Source organism: Vanellus vanellus (assembly GCF_965231255.1).
Source record: "Vanellus vanellus genome assembly, chromosome: Z".
Taxonomy (NCBI): Eukaryota; Metazoa; Chordata; class Aves; order Charadriiformes; family Charadriidae; genus Vanellus; species Vanellus vanellus.
The window spans coordinates 61050913-61073085 of NC_138908.1; the positions used below are offsets into that span (position 1 = coordinate 61050913).

The window sequence follows — 22173 nt, forward strand, 5'->3', positions numbered from 1 at the left end:
CCCAAGACACTCATGGGAAGAGGCCCCTTAGTAAAAGCCAGATGGGTAGAAAGAGGACAGCAGCATGGAGCAGCAGCTAAGCTAGGCCCCAGGGTCCACTGGAACCACCAAAACTGAACTTGTGGCAAAGCAACATTCCAGAGAAATCCCCAAAATGCCAAGAGGCATTTCTGAATTGTAAGAGTTTCTGCAGAGACCCCTGCTGTAACAAACACTTCCCTCACGCTGCACCGTGGGCAGCCCCGCTACGAGGAGACTCCAGGGCCACTTTGCTACCAGGAAGCCTGGAAAGGCCATGGGAAGCAGGGACTGTTGGAGAACAGTTGCTCTACAGCTGAACCAGGTCTTGCCTAGGCAGCCGTCAGACTGGGATCGTGGTGGCACAAGGCCAAGACACTTGCACAGAAAGACATGTCTACACAGGGTCTTCATTTCTGCAATATGGCTGTTCTTATGATTACCTCTCGACTTTGCATGTTTTGCATTTCAACATAGCACCGCATTGCTGAACACTAATTAGAAATAGCACTTGTTATCCACTGTGTGTAGACATACTGTCTCAAGAGGACTGTGATTTCACAGGAGGATATCTCTACAGGCAGAGACAGAAATGAAGATTGACCTCTTTTGGCATGGATATCTACTCTAAGGGGCTGCAGAGACTGCCCTTAGGGCACACTTGTATACTGCCTTTGAAGAATAATTCTGTTTCAATCAACCACCACCAATTTCATAGGCATGGCACGGAACCTGATCACACGCTTCACAGAAGAAAAAGCAATGCACAGATGATCTGGGAGATGAGAACGATGCTATGGACAATGCATTATCTAAGGATTTTCTTTCCCTTATATCATCCAGTCATATTCACATTTCAAAGATCTTTGTTAGCTCCTGCAGACGGGAAGTTTGGGACTTCAGGTGAGGGCACACGGCTCATTTGGTGTCATGCTGATCTCTTGGTTTTGTCTGTGAGCTGGGCACTTCCAGTTTTCCTGAGGTAGCAGATAGAGAGGTCTTTGTTTCACACCTTTAAGAAAAACAACAGTGAAGGAAAGGGGGACAGACAGATGTGCTGGAGTTTCATAGGAAAGACACAAACACACTTGATGTAAAACATGTTTCTGAAATACTCCATTGGGACAGACAGCGCCAGCCTCCAAAAGCAAACCTCACCATCTCAGAATCACCCTGAAGAACAATAACAGGATTATTATGGCAAGTTACAAAACAGTTACTCAGAGAGGCATGACTTTTCATAAATAAATGGCCAGGCACCTGGCTCTCCAGGGCCCTGAACTTTATGCAGAATGGATGTTCCGCTTGCTAACATCCTGCAGCAGGTCCAGGCAGAAGGACTCCAGGCGCTGTGCTGTAACAGTACACAGTACTGAGAGCAGGGAAGACTGTGCTGCTATAGCGAGGCATTCATAGAATTTATGTGCAGAAAGTATTTATCAGAGGACAAATATACCCACTCTTTCTGCTGTTCTGCCAGTTTTTCTGCCAAGCATTTTACCAGGACAGGGTCTACTTTGGAGTCAAATTTGTTGGCAAACCAGTGCCCATAATTCAGAAGCCATCTTAATTCTGCAGCCCCATAGATGCAGACACTACGAAGGTGGGTACCAGTGCAGGGAGGGTACAAATGGTCTTCAAGATAATTCCATTTTACCAGACGAGTTTTGCTTTGTAGGTCTGTTATGTCCTGGGCCGACCTTGGAATTTCCCCAGGGACCCCAGGAACACGTACAAGAGTGGCCCAGAAATGTTCATCCGGAGAGTATGTATCCCTTGACCACTCGAAAAAATCTTTTGCAAGAGAGCTTTCAAGGGTATATTGAATAAATGCTCGGCTTAAAACAAAATAGGCACTGCCTACAAATACCTCAATATTATGAGGTGGTGGACTCTTGGAAATGTTGGTTTTTACAGGCATCTGCATGTATTCATAAGGCACTTTCATAAGTTCATGGTGATAAGTAAATCGTTCTCTTTTGCTACTGCTTGGCTTTATAGTTTCCAGCATGTTTCCTCCGCCGAGTTTCTTCAGTTCAGCAACCAACTCAAAATTTGACCTCAAAGGGAAATCTTGGCCACACAAATTAATAACATACTTCCAGGAAACTGAAGAGTCCATCAAATCAGACAAACAATTGAAATCTGCTTGCAGCCGTGAAATATGTGCATAGTCCACTGTCTCCAATTTTGACGCAATGAAAATATTGGGGAAACATTTAGCTAGATTGTTCATAGCAGATTTGAAACTTTTTGCTGCTTTTTGGTCATAATGGATGCAGTAAATATTTTGATGACTGTACAGTGAATGTATGAGCCTTTCTACCATTACTGCATCTTTGTGAACAACCAAAGAATAGGCAATTGGAAAACTCTCCTCCTCTGGAGAAACAAGTTTTAGGTGGTATTTCCTAAGTGAACGATACATATGGCAATCACTGGTCATTGCTATAACATCTTCATCAGCTAAATCAATTATCTCTTTTCTTCTTATCTCTAAACTTTTGCCTATTTCATGAGGATCTTGTTCATATATAGATGAACAATTAATTTCATACTGGAACTCATTTCTAAGGTAGGAATACCTGTTTCTAACATAAGAAGAAGTGCTCAAGAAGTGCTCAACCAAATAAATGCCCTTAGAGGGAAAAAAGTGTCTTTCGACATGGAGGAGCTTCAGCATTGCAATGAGCCACCCGGTAACACACAGGATCAGGATCTTCCTTCGTGAGGGACATTTGTAGGGACACTTGCGTCTCTTCATTCTGCACGAAAACAGAGACATGTTGGTATTAAATCAGGAACAAAGCATCAGAGACAATTCCAGCTTTTAACAAAGACATGTGCACACTGGTCTGTCTACAGCATAAACACCACCTTAGCAGGACAGGACACTGGAAATCTGCAGTGTCTTCTTAATCATCATGTTGGACATCAAGCTGTTTAGACACGCTGGAGGAGAGGGATGCCATCCAGAGGGACCTTGCCAAGCTGCAGAGGTGGGCCCATACCAACCTCATGAAGTTCAACCAGGCCAAGTGCAAGGTCGTACATTTGGGTCGGGGCATTCCCAAGCACAGATACAGGCTCGGCAGGGAATGGCTGGAGAGCAGCCCTGAGGAGAAGGACCTGGGGGTGCTGACTGATGAGAAGCTCAATGTGAGCCAGCAATGTGCGATCGCAGGCCAGAAGGCCAACCGTATCCTGGGCTGCATCAGAAGTGTGGCCAGCAGGTCAAAGGAGGTGATTCTGCCCCTCTACTCCACTCTCGTGAGACCCCACCTGAGGTACTGCATCCAGCTCTGGAGTCCCCAACGTAAGAAGGACATGGACCTGCCGGAGTGCGTCCAGAGGAGGGCCATGAGGATGATCCAAGGGCTGGAGCACTTCTCCTATGAGGAGAGGCTGAGAGAGGTGAGGCTGTTCAGCCTGGAGAAGAGAGGGGTCTGGGGAGATCTTATTGTGGCCTTCCAGTACCTAAAGGGGGCCTACAAAAGAGCTGGGGAAGGACTTTTTACTGGGGCATATAGTGATAGGACAAGGGGGGGTGGCTTTAAACTGGAAGAGGGCAGGTTCAGATTAAACATTATTAAGAAATTTTTCACTTTGAGGGTGGTAAGGCATTGGCACAGGTTGCCCAGAGATGTTGTGGAAGCTCCATCCCTGGAGGTGTTCAAGGCCAGGCTGGATGTGGCCTTGGGCAACCTGATCTAGTGGGAGGTGCCCCTGCCCACGGCAGGGGGGCTGGAACTCGATGATCTTCAAGGTCCTTTCCAACCTAAACCATTCTATGATTCTATGATTCTACATTAATCCAGAAGGCAGATTTTACCACAATAATATGCAATGATTTCATTCCCCCGTGTTGGTTGACTGAAGGCAATAAACCAACTCAGATTTCAGATGATTTCCAGCTAAATAAAAGCTTTGGAACAAGACTCCCACTGTTTATTTTCCAAACCTTTTTTTAATTTCTTATGAGTCACAAACTGAAGGACAGCAACGCCTGCATTGGCAGAAACATGACTGTCCTCTAAGTGAGTAGGAAGGATTGTTTATTTTCCTGAGTAACTCTAGGGGATTCAATGGGAGCAGCAAGGGGATCTCTTGTGAGTCTGCAAAGAATGCCTGCTTAACGGTAGATATTTAGAATTCAGTCAGGGCATCCTCATTGTCTCTAACACTGGGGCTGACCCACAAAGATGTCCAAGAGCAAATTAATTTCCTTCCCGTCCTCTCCCAACAGGGTCTGACAAGCCCAAAGTCCTCCCTGTGTCTAGATTTATTCTGGAAAATACTGCTAATCTGCCCTGAAGAGAGATATGGATGAAGACATAGCACTTCCATCCACTGGAATGAGTATATAATGTAACCTTTTGAAGGCAGGAGGGATAGTAGTCAACAACAGCACATCTGTCCTGTTCTCTGCCATGTGACACAACCTCAGACACAACTGCAAAAACACACATGGTCTCTTTTTATGCAGCAGGGTATTTAATAACAGTCCTGTGTAGCAACTTAACAACTGAGGTATTACCACAATAAAAGCTAACTACAGGGATCCCCTTTCCACATAGCCTCGCTTTACCAGCTCAGTGCAAGCAGCATTGTTACTATTCCTCAATTAAAATTAGACCAGAGTCCACAGCCAGATGCAACGTTAACCTTAGCTCTACTTATCTTAAACTAAGCTCTACTTTGTCTCTAAATTGAACAGCTCCAAATATTTTCTGAGAAGCTGTTCCAGAATGCTTCAGAGTGAATAAAATGGTGGGGCCACCAGAAGTGGCTCAGATGTCTGCAGATCCCATGTATGCTTGTAAAATCAGGTATTGAGGTGTGCATGCAACACTTACTGCAAAGACTAACATAGGCATCTTTAGCATTCCCACCAATGTCAGGTCTTGCAAGCTGTAGCTTCAGTTAAAATGCAGCCTCTCAAGGCAGAGCTGCTTCATTAGCCTGTTCTCCCTGACTTTCCCTTTCCCTGTGCATCTTTCTCCTTGGTACTTCTCTTCTGGGGGCAACGGAAAGGAGAAGGAAATGCTACCTCCTCGTTTCACCTGGGGGTGCCAGGTATAGACTGGGGGAGGGAGCAGGGTAAGCCAACACGTACCTATTTTGTAGAAGCCAGAGCTCAGCAGCTCTCTGCAGGTTTTACAAACAGCCTCCAGGTATGCTAACAAGCAAAGAGAAAGAACAGTTCTATCTCCTCATGAAGCCAAAAATCCCACCTTCCCCCTTAGCTAGCACGTGCTTTCCTTCACTTCTTCTCCAAACTAATCCCAGCTCAATGTCTAATCCAGGTCCCCCCTTTACCTACTTCCTTCCTGTACCTATGTGCCTGGAGAAAAGCCACTCTCAAAAGCCGCTCCTAACCAAAGCCAGGTTTCCAGCCATGTGACAGAAGCCCTGCAGAGGGGAACACAGCTAATTTGCCCCCGTTTTTTCTTTGGAGGGAGAAGACCTGTGTGGTGCGCTCTCTCTGTGAAGTCTGCCCTGTGCCTCTGCCCAATGGTCTCCCTGGCTACCAAGGACAACCCCTACCACTCCTGGCTGAACAGGGATTGTCTCTCCAAGCAGCGAATCTTCCCTTCCTGTCTACTTCCTTCAAAAAGGCAGAAGAGAGCCCGGACGAAGAAACAGGAGGGGGAAAACAGCATATCCTCCACTGCTCCAAAACCCTTCTATCTATGGTAGACCTGGCCAGCTTCCACCCAGAGCCAAACATTCTGTTTCTAGACAAAACAACAAATAGGCCATTGCACCACGCTTACCTGCCTGGAACTACCAATCCAGACCACTGGAGCCTAGTGCTGTCCAGAATTAGTGCAAGAAACCACCTGGACAGCACCGAGGACTACATTTTTGCAGCTGATGAGCAAAGGATCCATGCTCAGCTCCCTGAACTTTCCTACGATTTTCGGCACTACCAACCACAAGACACTATACTGCCATATGAAGAGGTCATAGAAATCTGGAAGACTGGGGTGACATGCTTCAAATTCCCTTTGGAGGAAGGAATTAAGAAGCACTGGTGAGAAATCTCAGTTCCTTTGCCAAATCCCTTGTTTATGAAGGATCTCCCCCTGATTCTGGCCAGCATCTGGTCAGATGAGAGCATCAGGAGCCACCAATTACATCCAGAGCCCTATCTGTTTGTTTGTTTGTTTGTTTGTTGGTGTGGTTTTTTTTGCTTGTTTTTTTTGTTTTGTGGTGGTGTGGGTTTTTTTTACAACACATGCTATATCACCATCACCAAACTGGTCCAGACAGAATCAGGCCATATGTGACCCCAACCACTCTTAAGTACTCCAACATCTCTCCAGCAGTGCAGTTCACCACTACTAATATCCCACTGTCCCTCCTGCTCCATCCGTATCGCATTAAATTCATACTCTCCTGTTGTTACCTCCAACACAATCCATGGCCAGGCTTGGTATGAGGGAACAGCTTTGCTCGTTAAGCACAAATCATTTGCTTTTAACCAGGGTGAAGTCTGCAAACGACTGGGATTTCTTGAGGAACAGTGTGAGACCAGGGAATGAAATCCTTTGGGTCACTAGGGCTGCCACAAATCTCATCAGGTTTTGATTCAAGTGCAAAACTCCTATTTCTTGCCACACGCAGCACTCAAAGCCCTACTCAGACACAGCAACACACACAGTCCTCTCTGGAGGAGGAGAAGGGAATGAACGACACGTGGCAGACGGGAACAGGCACCTAGAGCTACCAGAAGCACCCACCTGGGGTAGCACTGACCAGATGCTATCTCCAGTTATCTTGTTCACGAGTATTTTTTTCTAGGGTGCTACCATACTATACGCAGGACCAACATTCCATCTTTTGCACAAAGATTTTGCAGTCGGAAAGGAGCTTGGCATTACCATCTTGCCTTGTTTCATAAAGTGTCTGCACTTCCTCTTCTATGTGTGAGAAGACTCCTGAGGAAAGGAGTGAAGACTGATCTCGTCACAAACATATGTTGCACAGCTGGTCTATATACACACATACACAGCATCTAACCTGGTCAGGGCACTCACTGGGCTGGGATGCAAAGTACTGAATGATTCAGAGAAGCTAAATGTTTTCATTTATCCTTTGCATCTGTAAAGCAAGGGATGTTCAAAGAAAACAGACATGTAACAAATACAAGGGAAACACATTCATGTTGTGTAACAAAACACATAATTATAGCTTCTCATAAGGTACCTTAAAGACCATGAGCTCAGTAAGATTCAAGAAGGAATTAGGCAATCAGCTGGCTATTGAGAGTTTCCAGAGTCACCTTCGCCAATACATAAATATGGATGAAAAGCTAAATTCCATGGAACCACGACATCAGGCAGTTACCAGCTGCCAAGACTTTTAACAGGAAATTTTTACCAATAAAAACATTTCTTGTGACCATCACTCTTTTCTCTGAATCTGCTTTTATCTACTGCTGGACCAGAAGAGGGATTGCTAGTTAGATCCATGACGGCAGTATTTGTACTGCAAAAGAAAACGGCCAGGTTTTCTGCTAGGGTATTTCACTGCCGTTTTTTTTTTTTTTTTTTCCTCCCTGCAAAAAACTGTTTTGGGCAGCTTTCCACCTTCAAACGCTTACAATAATTTGATTTCTGCAACTGCACAAGCTATGCAATGTCACAAAAGGAGGAACAAGGTGGTGGGAGAATTTCACACCCTCCTGAAAAAGTCCTTCCGCTCGCTGAACGCCGTATTGGCCTTAGTCAGCAGAATAAACCCTCCAGAGAGGACTGAGCAAAGGCTAAGCCATGCTGCTCTCAAATTGAAACTCTCGGTCCTTGCCTCCAAGGTGCACTCCAGCCAGGCTCAGCTGTCTGTGTCTGCCTCAGGCAATGATGCTGATTTTGCAGAAGGACCAGAAAATACATGGCACTCTTCATGTGGGCAGTGGAGCTCCACTCCTTCCTCCGTGCTTCAATCCAGGGCACACGTCTCATCTTTTGAGAGGCTGCAGAAGAATTGTGCAGCACTCCTGGGGCTCATACAACACTCATAAAACCCGTAAAACCCATAAAACCACAGGATAAGCTTTCTCTCCTGTGTACTGGAAGTGTTGAAAGTTATGAACTTAAGTGTCCTAGTTTGAGCAACACAGGACTAATTTCTCTTCTAATGCTTGGGAAAACTGCACTTTTAGAAGACTGAATTTGTGAAAATATTTACTTTATAGCCAGCTGTGGTGTGTGGGTTTCAAGGTCTCAGTGGTTTTGAGCTCACCAAGTGCAGGGATGACGAGGAGCGAGACCTGAGCACTTGACCCAAGCTGGTCAACAGGATTATTTCATACCATGAACGTCACATTCAATATAAATCAGAAAGTTTGCTGCTAAGTGCACTCTCTTCCTTGATGGCTGCCATCCTGAGACCTTCTTGCCCTGGTGCCGGACCCCTGAGCCCTTCCCTTCCTCCCGAAGCTGTTGCGCTCGCAGTGTCCCACATTTGCTGTCCACTGCTGTGAGTGCACAGCTTCCTACAGATAGAATTAGCTGAATATAATACTTGTATATTTTATATTGGTATTGGGATCAATACTGGTTCTTTAGTATTAATAATGTTAATTATTTAGTGTTATTCTATTAAATCTGTTTATATTTCAACACTTGGGTTTCCTTGGTTTTCCCTGATTCCGCCTCATGTGTGAGGACAAGTCATTGGGTGATAGAATAATTGTCAAAATAACAATAAATTGTTGTTGGGTTCTCAAACCATAACATCGAGCTCAAGGAAGTGCTGGGAAGGAAGGCCAAGCTGAAGGCAAAAATGTGCTGGAAAATATATGTAAGGACATACACTAGAATTAGACCTTGGTTTCTACTGACTTGCAGCAACTGGGGAAGAGAGAGAGAACACGGAAATATGAACAGAGGTGTGGGGACTGAGGCAAAGGAAGGGTTAAGTGTGGTAGAACTAATAGGGAGGAATAAGCAGCTGCAGCACTGTTCTGGCAGATGATGAAGTTGTGTGAAGCTGCTCCCTAGATGAGGAGGTGCTGCTCACAGGGAAGAGAGATTCCCTTCTCAGTGGGAACGTGATCTTTTAGAGTACGCGATGGTGTAAACAAGTAAAGTAGAAAATTACTGGCCTTGGTAGGAAAGTATATAAAGAGCACGCTTGCTTAATAAAGCTGATTTGGATTTGGATTTCAATCCTGCATATCGGAGTCCATGCATTTCAATCGCCGCAAATGGTGACCCCAATGTGATGCTAAGGAAGAAGACGACTGGAAATAGTCTTGGGGACGGAGCCCAGTGAAGCTGAAGACAGCGGGCAGAGCTGTTGATGGATCCGGATCATATTTAAGAAGACACCTGTAGTAGGTGAGCCACTGGGGACATGGGAGGGAAGTCTGGCTGTCCTGACAGCGACACAGAGGAAATAACACATATTTGTCTATCAATAGTCATTTATATATTTTGGGTAACACAGCAAAGTTTGGGGAAGTGAAGTATGGTCTGATCACATGGGAAAAGCTGTAAAGACCTGTTGCCTCAATAGTCACTTCCAGTTCCTATCAGCCAGATGTGCAGAAGTTTACCTTCCTGAGAAAAATTGTTGCTCCTGCTGGCAAACTTCTGAATGTTATTCCAACAATCTGTAAACGTAAATTAACAGCCAGTGAAGCTGCAGAGTACCCAAAAGTATGCAAACCCCGTGAAAAGCAGCGTTTGCACCTGTACACCATCCATAGGCAACCTGCTTGGGTAAATCACCCAAGCTCATACTCAACACTGTCACAGAGGTAAAAGTAAAGTACACCTATAAGGGCCAAAGAAGCAAATTGAACCAATTTCTCTTGGCTGTTACAATACAGTTTACTATAACAACACAGAAATGTGGAATTTCTACTGACAGACTGTAATTTCTTGAAATGTTGAATGGTTGCAAGGTGAAACCAAAGGAAAGGCTAATTAAAGGTAAATTAAAGCCACCTTTTAGGATTCTTTTCAGAGGGAAAAAAATATTAAAACAATTCTAACTCTAGCTCCACTGACTATGGAGTATGACATTTCTACATGCCACCAGGCAGTTACCCTGTGGACTTCCCTAAGCATGCCTTTGGGGCATGGCTAGTCCAGATCTATCATGAGCAAAGAGTGCAGCACATCACACACGTATCTTGACTGGGTGTCTCTCCATCGGAAGGAAGCAACACCCACAACACCTCACTCCTCCCCTCTCCTTCCCACACCGAGCCCGGTGCAGCATGGGCTCCGGGGCTCTGCTCTTGGGTGCTGACAGGGGGACGGGACAGGATTCTGCACGAGAGCACAGCCGCTGGTCAGTGACTTTCTCCTGTGCCTGCCCTTCCCCATCCCTCCAGCAGACACTCAGCTCATGCAAACAGGAACGGGGGAGAGTTTGCACAGCCAAGCACTCAAGGAGCACAGGAGCCCTGGGACTTCACCAGGCATAGGACTTCTGTCCAGATCCTCCCCAAGTTACACAGCTCACAATGGTGCAGCCTTGATGCACCTTTGGTGTGAAGCGTTCTGGGGGTACCAGCGTTGCGTCTGACCCTGATCCTCTGCCAGTAACACCTCAGCAACTCCTCCACCCCAGAGAAGTGCTCAGGAGCAATGGAGAAAAGCCAGCCTGGAAGCTGCTCTGGTCAGCACAAGCCTGCGCTGGCCTGGAGAACCAAGCTCCCACTCTGGCTGACCTACAACACCTTGTATCCACCAGGGTTACAGCAGCTCCAGCCTTCTTTGAGGCCACCCCTCTATAAAGGGTTAAGGAGGGGTTTGAGCAACCCAGAGAAACAGACAGGTTCCCTTCAGCAGCGCAGAGAAACTGGCAGGCTTTGGGCTCATGCTGCCTCTCTGCAGGCGTGTTTCCACTTTACTGAGACCCTAATGGTTTACATATGGAGAGCCCTGGTTCCTGAGACAGCCCAGGGCTTTATTGCTGCTCCTCAAGCTATTATTTCTGCTCTTTCCGTAAACCCCATGTACTCAGAGTAACAGCAACTCCCAGTCTGTGCAACTCAGTGATGCCAATGTTATTCTTGCACAGGAGGAGTCTGCAGGTCTCTTCACCCTGGAACGAATTACCAACTCTCATGTTCCTCTCATTCTGCATAGCAAGTCTCACCTGCAGTCCACACAGTCAACCACCTCTTGCATCCCTGCATCACCAGTACAAATCAGAAAATATGAAAACTGACTGCCTTCAGGAAAAAAGATAGCAGGCCCCTTTGGCACTGAAGAAGCAGCCCCAACCCCTCCAGAAGCCTCTGCTTCTATTTTGCAAACAACTCCTCTATGGCTATTGGAAACAGCCTTCTTGGGAATAAAGCAGTTTCCAAAAAGCTGTTCCTTTAAAGTAACAGCTGCATTATTCAAAGTAATTTTTCTTTAACTCAAAAGTCAAAGACCTGTAGGTATTTACATTTTAACATTTACTCTTTTCTCCTTCTCTCCATTTAGCAAAAACTCCCACGGAGCAAACTCAACCATGAAAAACAGTGAAGGTTCACACAAGCTATTTTTAACAGAGACCATTTGTAACTAAAAAAGTACCCAATGAAGAGGTTGCTTTAACCGGTCCAAAAAGGGCAAATGTGTCATTGGTCTCATTGGCCAAAATCGACCAACAGGGTATTCCACCCCATCTGCATCATGCTTGGTACAAAAGCTGAGGGATCAAAGGGTCAGCGTCTTTCTTCAATGGCCGGTGTCTGAGGAGGACTCTGTCTGTTCTTCTGCCTTTGATCCCAATACGTGCATTCCTGAGTACAGTTCCTGTCAGTGAGTCCAGTCTGGGACTTTCTCTGTGCCTGCTGGTGACAAGATTGGCATTCTGGGAGCTTGACACTGGTTTTGTATATGTTGTATATATATTTCATTATTCTATTATTAATATAATTATCTTTTCTTTTTGTTATTATTATTTCATTAAAGTAGTTTTAGTGTCCTTTTCAACTCATAAGTCTCTCCCTTTTTCTCTCTCCCTTCTCTGGAAGAGGGAGAGAGGCTAAAGAGAGCATCTGTCATTCATTCATTTATCATTCATTTAGTGACCAGCCCAGCCCAAACACTACACCTCACCAGAATCTGTGGTCTTCTTCCAACCTTTCCTATGCACTGCAGAGGTGCTCCCAGTTTGTCCGTATTCACATTGCACTGATTTATTAACAGCTCGTCAACCACTTTGGTTTAGACTACAAGGAATTTTGCAACTCCCCAGCACTTCATTCCCTTCCCTCACTGTGTCTTTTCTGATATAGCTTGTGCTCCACTTAACAGAAGCACTTCAGTGATTAAAGGCAGAAGGTGCCAGGTGAATCTACAGAGCCCAGAAGCTCCCTGGATGCTGCCCACAGGGTAGAGCTGTCATGAACTGCCCAGGTCCATCACAGGAAGCCCAGACCCTGGTGGGACCAAGATGCACCATAAGCCTCCCCGCAAGCAGAATGATGAAGATCTTGCTTTGGAGGTTGTTTTTTGTCCAGGGACACTGGAGGGATCTCTGCTTAGAGCAGGCTGGCACCATGGAGAAGGAAAGGCACTCCAGACAGCTCCGAAAGCAACAGGTTCAGCAGCAGGACATGCAGACAGGGCTACCTGAGGAAGCTTGTAACTTGTCTCCCTGCAACAACCAACGCATCACAACTTTCCTGAGGAATGCAAGGTATGTACTAGCCAATGTCCGCTGCTCCCCCTGCTCTGCTCTCCGCCAGTCTTTCCTAAAGGATCCATTCAGTAGGTACGCAAAAGCCCAAGCTCAACCAAGTACATTGAGCTACAGAAAAACAAAAGCCATTACCTCCCTTAACATGTAGCCCTATCAAACTTATTACTACTTCTTTTCTACTTTAGCATGACCCATCGAAGAGGTCTGCGACTCTCTACTGTTGACTACAGATGCCGCAAACAATTTTTGGTGCCACGCCAGACAGCCAGCTGGTGGAAACCATCTCTGTCTGTTGTCACATCAGCTTGGGAGTGGTTAACCCATAGTGTGGAGAGGCAAGACGTTGGCTGCTGCCAGCATAGGGATTCTTGGAAAATTCAGGCTGTGAGTAGGCAGTGTTCCCTCCTCGGTGGATCTGAAATACACAGTACTCACTATGAATGCTGTGGCAGGGCAACCTGCTTTTGTGCTTGCCACAGAGCAAGAGTTAAGTGAAAAGGTCAAGTCTGAATGCAAGTCTGTGGAAGAAAGGAAACCGAGAGAGCGGATGCAGGGGAGCAGGAGTGCTCCTACCCCACCACGTTCTTCTCTCTCCCATGCAAAAGCCCTTCCACCGACACACAGCACGAACCAGGCTCCTCACTTACCACTCAGCTTGAAAAAATAAAAAGGGAATGGGTGCTGAGGAGAGTAGGAGCAGCAGAAGAGAGGCTGGGAAATGATGAAAGAGGAGAATGGAGAGAGGGATCAATGAGGGTAAGTGCTGCCATGTAGGTAGCATTAACAACAACAACAAATCAAACAGAGCAGCAAAACAGGTGCTTTCTCTGACTTGCTACTCCCCCGTCCCTCAAAGGCAGCTGAGGCAAAACCAGTGTCTATAATAGCAGAAACTATGGGAACAATTCCCTCTCCTCCGGCAAAAGCACTGTGTGAAAAGTTCTCCCTGATAAAATATCTGTTTGCTTAATACACACCCGCTCACACAGCAATGCAAACTCGGTCGAGTTGTTTGCATGACCAAGTCTGCCAAAAGACTCACTTAGTTCCTTATGGTTTTTCCTCTACTCTATACAAATCAAGTCACCTGATGGGTCTCTGGGGGAGGTAGAGGGGACGATGTTCCTGAGAAGCTGGGGAAGGAAAAAAGTAATGATGTGCTTTGCTAAGTGATTTATTATTTTTTTTTTTAGTAAACTGTCTGCCTGAATTAAACTTTTAACTGTACTTGATTATTCAAAGCTGCTAGCTGGGAAGCTGGGAAAGTTAATTTATTCATGTGCTGGTGTTTACTGCTGCAAGCTGGTTATTTCCATCGCAACATTATCTATTGACAGCAATCATGGAGCTTCTGTGGGATTACTTTTTATTGGCATTAAATCTAGATCAGTTGATTCTATCGAGTTTGTCTGGTTTTCCACGCACTTCCCCTGCACTGGAGCCTCAGCCTATGCCCCTGTAACATAGCGGTGTCCACTGCCGGCCTGGTTCCACACAGCTCACACCTTGTTCTCGCCTGCCTGATGTAATACTTAGATTTCCTCTAATAAAGAGCTAAGTAACTACAATTACTTACACGCTGCCTTATGGACCTCTAATTGCAAGACGTGGAAAAACACACCGTTACTTTTAAACCCAAGCCTAATTAAATGATAAGCCTGCCAATTTTAAGACCCTGAAGACTTGAAACAACACAATACCCCAATGTCCTGGTTTGAGGTAAAGCAGGACCAATTTTGTTCAGTAACTTTGCTTCTTAGCTGGGCCTCTTCTAACTACTGAAATTAACTGCATATTGTGCAGACACTGTTCGCTCTCAGAGTGATAAGACCTACGTTTATAGTTGATGCCGAGGAATGGTATGCAGAGAGGCTCTTGCTTATACTTATTGCTGTAACAACCAAGGCCAGATAACTGGGTTATTTGCCCCGTTGGAGGGTCGGAAGCGGAAAAACATAGAGGGGTCCCACCTGCAGGGAGGAGCGGACAGGACAGGTGACCCAAAACTGACCAACAGGGTATTCCATCCCATCTGCCTCATGCTCAGTATAAAAGCTGAGGGATCAAAGGGTCAGCCTCTTTCTGCAATGGCTGACGTCTGAGGAGGACTCTGTCTGTTCATCTGCCTTTGATCCCGATCCTGAATGCAGATCTGGAATCCAGTTCCCGTCCGTCACTGAGTCCAGTCTGGACTTCCCCAGTGCCAGCCGGTGACGTGACTGTCATCCTGGGAGCTTGATACGGCTGTGTATATATTTTATTATTTTCTTTTTTTATTTTATTATTAATATTTTCATTAAAGTAGTTTAGTTCCTTCTAAATTCATGTCTCTCTTTCCCTCCTCTGCCTCTCTCCTTGAAGATGGGTGGGAGGGAGCATCTGTTGCTTGCCCGGTGGTCGATTTGGTCTAAACCACACCACCCAAGAGAAAAAACAACAAAAATCTACAGTTTACCACACACTGTTTTGTGCTTCTGGAAGAGGAAAGACAGCTTCTCACCACATACATGGGAAACAATTTGGCAGTTATGGGTATCACATATGACTTTGTCCCAGTGCTGAACACGAGGACTCTTCACTGCACACGATACATAGATCTGTGTTTCCTAACAGATCCTGTGGTGCTGGCAGCAAGTTGTTTTGTTTGTTTGTCTGCTGCTCAACCCCAACTCTCTACACGTTCTTTAGAAAAGGCTGGATGGTCTTTTCTAGTTCCCTCCAGTACATTGGTGATCCCCATAATTGCAGTAAGATAACTAACATTAATTCCTGCATGTCCACGTCCCAGAGTTATGTTGAGGTATAGAAAGTCAGTGCTTCTGCTCTCTGGCCAGGAAATGAGGCAAGCAACTTCTGCAGGGTCATGCAAGAAGATATCAGCACAAGAGAGAAGTGAACTGGCTCCCTGCATCCCCAACTGATTGGGACTGCTTTACAGTAACTTTTGGTGGGCGCTGTTCTGGTGGAGGCCTGGAAAGAAAAATGTCTCGGCACATCCCTTGGTATATCCCAAACTATTCTGTCCCCAGTCAGAGGATCTGCAGCCCTGTTAAAGCAAGGAAATGTTTAGAAAAAACAGGGATAGTCGGCCATGGAAATTCGCAAGCCTGGTTGCTTATATGTTGAGTATTTTAATTCTCTGACTTTAAGAGATGGGAGTATCTGTTTGCCAAGGACTTAATGCGCCATAAAGGCAGGAGTCAAGATAAAAATAAAAATAGTTAATTAATTATTTTTAAAAACCACAAAGCCCAGTAAATAGAGTTTACTCAGTTCTAGAGTAATCTAGGCAATCTAGAGTTTAACAGCTTCGTTCCGACTCATATAAGAGTTTAAAATAATACTACTGCTACGGTGGAGAGAGGGTTAACCTTTAACCCCAAACTACCGCATAACATAAAAATCGGGCCCAAAGGGCTGGAACTTGTGTACATTGGCAAGGAACAGCAACGTAGAAGAGGGTGGAAGTTTCCTGTTAGACAGGGAGGCAGCAGAAACTGCACCGTGCTGCAGAAAAGCTCCCATTAACAGCTCAAAATATTTCTCCGTTTCCTCCACCTCTCTGCCAAGCTGCCTGCAGCCTCGTCTGCCAGCCCCCGCTGTAAAATCACTCCCTCCGAGTCAATTCCCCCCACGTCAAAGTCTTCACTGCTGAAGTCACAGCTTGTCACATCAGCAAGATCGTTTCAAGGGGAGCAGCAGACCTACCTCCTGGACTTTGCTGTGGTCTCTTCCCCTGGTGGAGCTCTTCAGGACGCTCTGTGCCAGACGATGGACAGGGGCACGGCCGGCTCAGTGGCTGAACAAAGTCCCGGTGTCTGCTCCATCCTGCCGGTGCCTGCAGCCTTCAGCTCTACCAGTGTTTCAAGCGCGTATGCAGTCGGATGTACAGAAGTAGCAGGGACGACATCACTGCTTGCACAAATGAAAAGTGTAAAATGCTAGCTGAAAAATACTGAGTATGGAGGCTTTGTGGGATAAGCTGTGGAAACCATTATCTGTATAATACGCGTATATTTTTGTTTACTCACATAGCATTTCTAAGCACTAAGAAAATGAGGGGAAAAAACACCGTAAAAGGTACAGATCACATCAAAGCAACCTAACTTCCTTCTACGGCAGGGTGAAGAGGACTTGAGGAGAGGCAGGAAAGCACCCAGATGTGATGAGTCTCTGTCAAAAGCCTCACCAACTGCAAGACTCGCATGTTACTTCAGGAACCTACACTTCATGTCTCTATGGCCTTGCTGCCCCCACAGATAAAACAGCTCTGCCACCGAGCCAAGGACAGAAATTTGGGCTACTGGTATGACACCCACAGTCCTGATGATACTTTCTGAAACTCTGTTTAGACACGATGACCTGCATTGCAAGTTCACCTATGCATGAGAACCTCATACGGTATACGTGTCTCTTATATGGCAAGAAATAAATTTCTGTGATATTATACCTAAGCTTTGTGTGCATAATGGTTACAAACAAATTTGAGGAACTAAACATTGTACTATTTGCATGTACCACAAACAAACACTGCAGTGTTTTCCCTTGAGGAAAGCAAAGCAGTGGTACTCCTAAGGCATATGTAGCATTCTCCTCCTCTCCATCCACGTTTTGACCAAGTATTGTACACACCATCCTCCTCTTCATCATCAGTCTTTCAGCTCATATGGATTTCTAAACCTCACATCTTTGTACTATGGAGCTTATTATTTATGTGTCATTCTCCAGTGCAGCAGAAGCAGGCTGAATCTCACAAGCTCCGAAGAGAGGTCTGGGCGCTGCAGATCCACGGGATCCTACAGTCCTGCTTTAGCTCAACGGGCCCAGCACAGTGAATTCACACAACGAGAATAGTTTCCAAATTCCCCACTTAATATTTGGCATTCCCTGTATGCATAAGGCGCAATGTGGCAGAACAGTAGCTGAGTCAACTTCACCCCTTTTCGGTGCAAGGGGGGGTGTAAAATGGGCAATGGTTTCAAATGTCATTAATTGATAAAAGAATTAAAAAAATAGAAATATAGAGATTATGGGAATCTCCTGTGAGACAAAAGCTCATAGCACATGCAAAATTGGAAAAGGCCTGCAGGCAGCTGTGCGTCTTTTGCCTAAGATTTAGGGTGATGACTTGTCCTTGCCTGAAAAGCAAGCATGCAGAAAGACCCCTCCATCAAGCGATGACACGCCACAAAAAACACACATAGGCCAACCACGCTTCGCAGCGTCGATCCAGAAGGAAAAGGTCTTTGATTAGCACCAGGGAATCCTGCCCGGGCCAGCGGCTAGTTTCCTGATGCACCACGCAAGCCACGTTGCAGTTAGACAGTATGACAGAGCACAAGGATGTGTGGGTCTCCAACGGGCTGGTATGTAACCTGTCATCTGCTTAATGATGCATCTGTCTGGGCGTGATGCAATCAGAGAACTCCTCTTTCTTCACAGTTGTCCCTCTTGTACTCAAAGCAGGGGGACCTGTGCGTCACACTTGGTCACGTTGCAAATCCTGGTGAAGCCTTCTTCATTTTTAAGTTTTTCAGTGAGAGGCCTGATGAGGCTTGACTTGTTGACAGAGTTACGCAAAACTCATCTCCCTTGCTGGATTCAGTGCCCTGCAGTTTATGTCACAGAAATAAGCTTTTTGTGACTCATCTGCTGCATCTCTTAGTTCCTTTATCGATATTTCCTGGGAGACCTCAAAAGCTGGATGCACCGTATCACTCCTGACACCTTCCAGCAGCCGTAACAGCTACGCAAATGCCGCAAGCTCCTGCTAGAGTCCTCTTAAGCATCATCTGTTCGTGAGACCAAACTTGCTTCATCAGCACACATCAGGACAGACCACACTCCTTACCCATTTCCTACCTGAAGTCACTTTGTCACATAGGTACACAGTAACCACCGGCACTAACGGCCAAGCAGGTACATCAGCACCTCGCTGGTGCTCCACCCTTAGCTCTGACCAACAGCTAATGCATTTCCAAAATCCCTGCATCACCCTGTCCAGAAATCTTTCTGTTGAAGTCTGAAAATGCTGTGGTTTTGTCCTGTTAGTGCACGTAAAGCTTCTTGAAATCATACTGTACACTGTGGACACCTGCTAAGGCCCTCAGCCATACCTGGCCAGGCTAAACAGCTACCAGGCTGACAAGATCCACGTGATCAACAATCTCTGGACTTACCTGTTGGTTCTCAACCAACGTTTCCACATTTTCCATGCTTCCCCGAATCCTACACATCAGCACTCACTGGTTTCTTTATACATAATGATAGCACATCACTTTGACCCTTTGTGATTTTTTTAATTTTACCTTTGGTTAATTCTTTCCAGCTCATCTGGACTACTTCTAATGAATTTCAGAGATCTAGTCTCAGCCACCAAGGCATTTTTAAGATGATCACAGCCAGCCTGTTGAATGACTAGAATAATTTGCATATATTAGGCCAGAAAATAGCATGCACAGTATAGGTTCTCATCCACAAAATCTACAGAACCCAGTACACAAATAGTTTTCAGTGTGTGGTCCACTTTCCTTAATCCCCAGTGTAATCCCAGAACACCAGTTGTGCTAATACAAGCAATTCAAACCTGAATGTATCCCTTATCCCTATTACTGCTTCTCAAAAAGTTGTAGTCCTTAAGAACTGCTCATTTATATGAATCATGTGCCAAAATGAATTAACCAGGATTGTTAGTGATCTTTAAATGCCTTTACAGCTGGGCAGCATACAGCAAAATACACAAGAACTGGACAAAAACCTATCAATATCAGACATATAAGACCAAAACCACAGGTGCACAAATATACTATATAGCATTTCACTTCCCTTTCTATAACCGTCTCAGAAAAGCTACATGTATGGCAGAACAGGCACATTACATCACATCCATAGAGCCCATCTAGCCCAGGATGTTGTCTCAGAGTACCCAAAAGCAGATGCTCGGAAAGAGGAGAAGGAGCAGAAGAAGAACAAATACTCTTCCATGTCTTCTCCCCATGTTCTTTCAGCTTCTGTTCCCTTACAGCTCTGCAGTTTCCAAAGCCAGGGGTTACAACTTTCTGCTTCTCATGAAATTTCGATTTCTTCCATCCGGGTGCTTTTGAACTCACATAAGTTTTCTGACATCCAGTAGACTGGGGAAGGGACAAAACACTCTACAGCTGACCTGAGTATTGTGCAAAAACCCTCTTCCTCTTACTTGTTTTCAATCTTTTGCCTTCCAGTGTCACTTGGCTGTGGTAATTTTCGGTCTGAAAGAGAGCAAGCAGCTCTTTCCTGTTCACTGCCTCCACTTCGGTTGCAAGCTTATCTACCATATCTACCCCTCAACTGTTTCTCTCCCAGGCTATCACATGCAAAAAGATTATTATTAACGAAGTTTGTTTGTTTTAAAAGGTTACTATTAAGGAAATTTGCCTAACTCAAAATGAAACAGGCTGGTTCATGGACTAGATCTTTGGAACAAGTCAGAGGATGTTCAATGGAGCAGATCCTTGGGTGGGACATGGTAGACCAGTTACCCTCAAGGAAAGTTCCCCTTACGGTCTCCTTCCACAAGCCTTACTCTGATACTAGTAAGTCTGTTCACCCCACAATGACAGAGAAGCTGCTACCGTTTCTCCTCCAGGAAAGAAACAATTTTTTCTGACAGACCTTGCTGTTCTGTTGCTTTTGGTTTCCTCACAAGGAAAAAGAGCCTCTTTCCATACTAAAGAAATGAGTAAGTCCACTTGGCAAATTAAACACAGACACAAACTAATGTGTACATTTTTAACAATTTACTGACACAATAAAAAAAAAAATAAAAAAAAAAAACAACCGAAAAAACGACGAGAGACTTCAGCCAACATCATAACAAACCCGGTTCCTGTTATCAAACCACATGTTAAGTTGGTGTAACTGTTGCTCCTCAAGCGAAGCTGATGTGGCTGCAACATCTGGGCACACCAACAGCGCGCCGGGCGGCGGGCAGGTGTGCGCCCTGACTTCAGACCCCCGCAGCCTCTTAACCGCTGCCTCCTCCTGCTCCTCAGGCGTAAAATCCCCCCTCGTCATTAACTTTTAAGACGCACGACGCCTTCTTACCGGACCTCCCCGGCAGCACCCGCCGGCGCCGGCACCGATCCTTCTTCTTCTCCTTCTTCTTCTTCTTCCTCTTCTCCTCCTCCGGCCGCCAGCGCCGCGCCCTGCCCCGCTCTCCCGCCCCCGCGGGGCCACGCAGCTGCCGCCCCTGCCCCTTCTCCTCCTTCTTCTTCTTCCTCCTCCTCCTCCTCCTCCTCCTCCTTCTCCTCCTCCTCCCCAAACTCCGCCGCCGCGGCCGAGCCTCCAAGTTTGCGCCTATGGCGGAGCGGTCGGGAGGAGGCGGCAGCTGCCGCGGCCCCAGCGCGCCCCTCCACGCAAAAAAAGTTCGGGCCCCTCTCCGCCGGGCCGGGCTTGGCCGGACCGGACCGGGCCGATCCCCCACCACCCTCCACCCTCCACCCTCCCCGCCGCCGCTGTCCCGGGACGTTCCCGCTGGCAGCGCACTCACCGGAGCGGAGCGCGGCCGTCCCGGCCAGGGCGGGCTCCTCTGCTCGGAGGCGCCCGCGATCGCGCGTGTGCCTCTGTGTGTGTATATACGATGTGTGTGCACGGACATGTGTGCCACACCGCACCCCATGACGTGGAGGAAAAAGGAGGGGCTGCCGCCCGCCCCGCAACCTGGCGGGCAGGAGGAGGAGGAGGAGGAGGAGGAGGAAGGGGAAGAGGGGGGAGCAGCCGCCCTGGCCCCGGAGCCGCCACCTGGGCTCGGCAGCAGCCCGCCGCCCCGCGGGCCGAGGCGGCGCGGACCCGCCCCCACTGCTGCCCCCGAGGAGGAGGGGCGGCCGCGGGGGAAGCGCCGCGGCTTTGCGGACGCGGCGGGCGGGAGGGAGCCCCATCGGGGCCCGGAGCCGGGGGTGGGGGGGAAGGCGACGAGACCCGTCCGGGCAGGGCCCCGCTGCCGGCACGGCCCGGGCGCATCCGCCTCCGGGGACGGGCCGCGGCCCGGGTTCCTCGCCCTCCCCTGCGGGGCGGCGGCGGCCGCTGCCGGGCTGGCCTGGGAAGGCACGGAGGTGGGGAGGACCGGCGTGGGGTGCCGGGAGGGGCCGGCCGTGGCTGCTGTTTTGAACTAATAAGCCGCGGTGTGGGTTTAAACCTCCGCTGATAGTGGGATAAACCCGCCCTTGCGCTGGAATGTGTCAGTTCCCCAACGACTTCCAGGCAAAGGCCGGTGTTGGAAGGTCGGGCTGAGCTGGATGGTTCCGCCCTGCCGAGGGCCCGCACGGGTTCAGTGGGAAATTCGGGAGACGGCGCCGGAGCGGAGGACATCTGTCTGCTGCTGCCGGGGAGCTTGCAGCTGGGCACAGCTGTGGCCGCTCGGATTGAAGGCTGCTAATTGCTTAAGCCACTGTAGCCGAGTTCTGTGTAACCACACGCCGGAGCGCTTTGCATAGAAGCAGAAGGGAAATTAAA

The 22173-nt window shown here is 47.1% G+C and overlaps 1 protein-coding gene across 1 annotated transcript; it reads right to left on the reverse strand.

Moving 5' to 3' along the window:
• Positions 1–848: 848 nt before the first annotated feature.
• GCNT4 (glucosaminyl (N-acetyl) transferase 4) lies at positions 849–20826 on the reverse strand. The gene is made up of 3 exons (XM_082498103.1): positions 20767–20826; positions 16390–16593; positions 849–2783 (listed from the first exon to the last, which is right to left on the reverse strand). Exon 3 carries the CDS (start codon positions 2780–2782, stop codon positions 1415–1417), a length of 1368 nt encoding a protein of 455 aa, XP_082354229.1. The 5' UTR covers position 2783; positions 16390–16593; positions 20767–20826; the 3' UTR covers positions 849–1414.
• Between the last annotated feature and the right edge of the window lie 1347 nt (positions 20827–22173).

Coding starts and splice junctions, on each gene's coding strand:
- GCNT4 (XM_082498103.1), bottom strand. CDS start 2,782: ATGAAGAGACGCAAGTGTCCCTACAAATGTCCCTCACGAAGGAAGATC.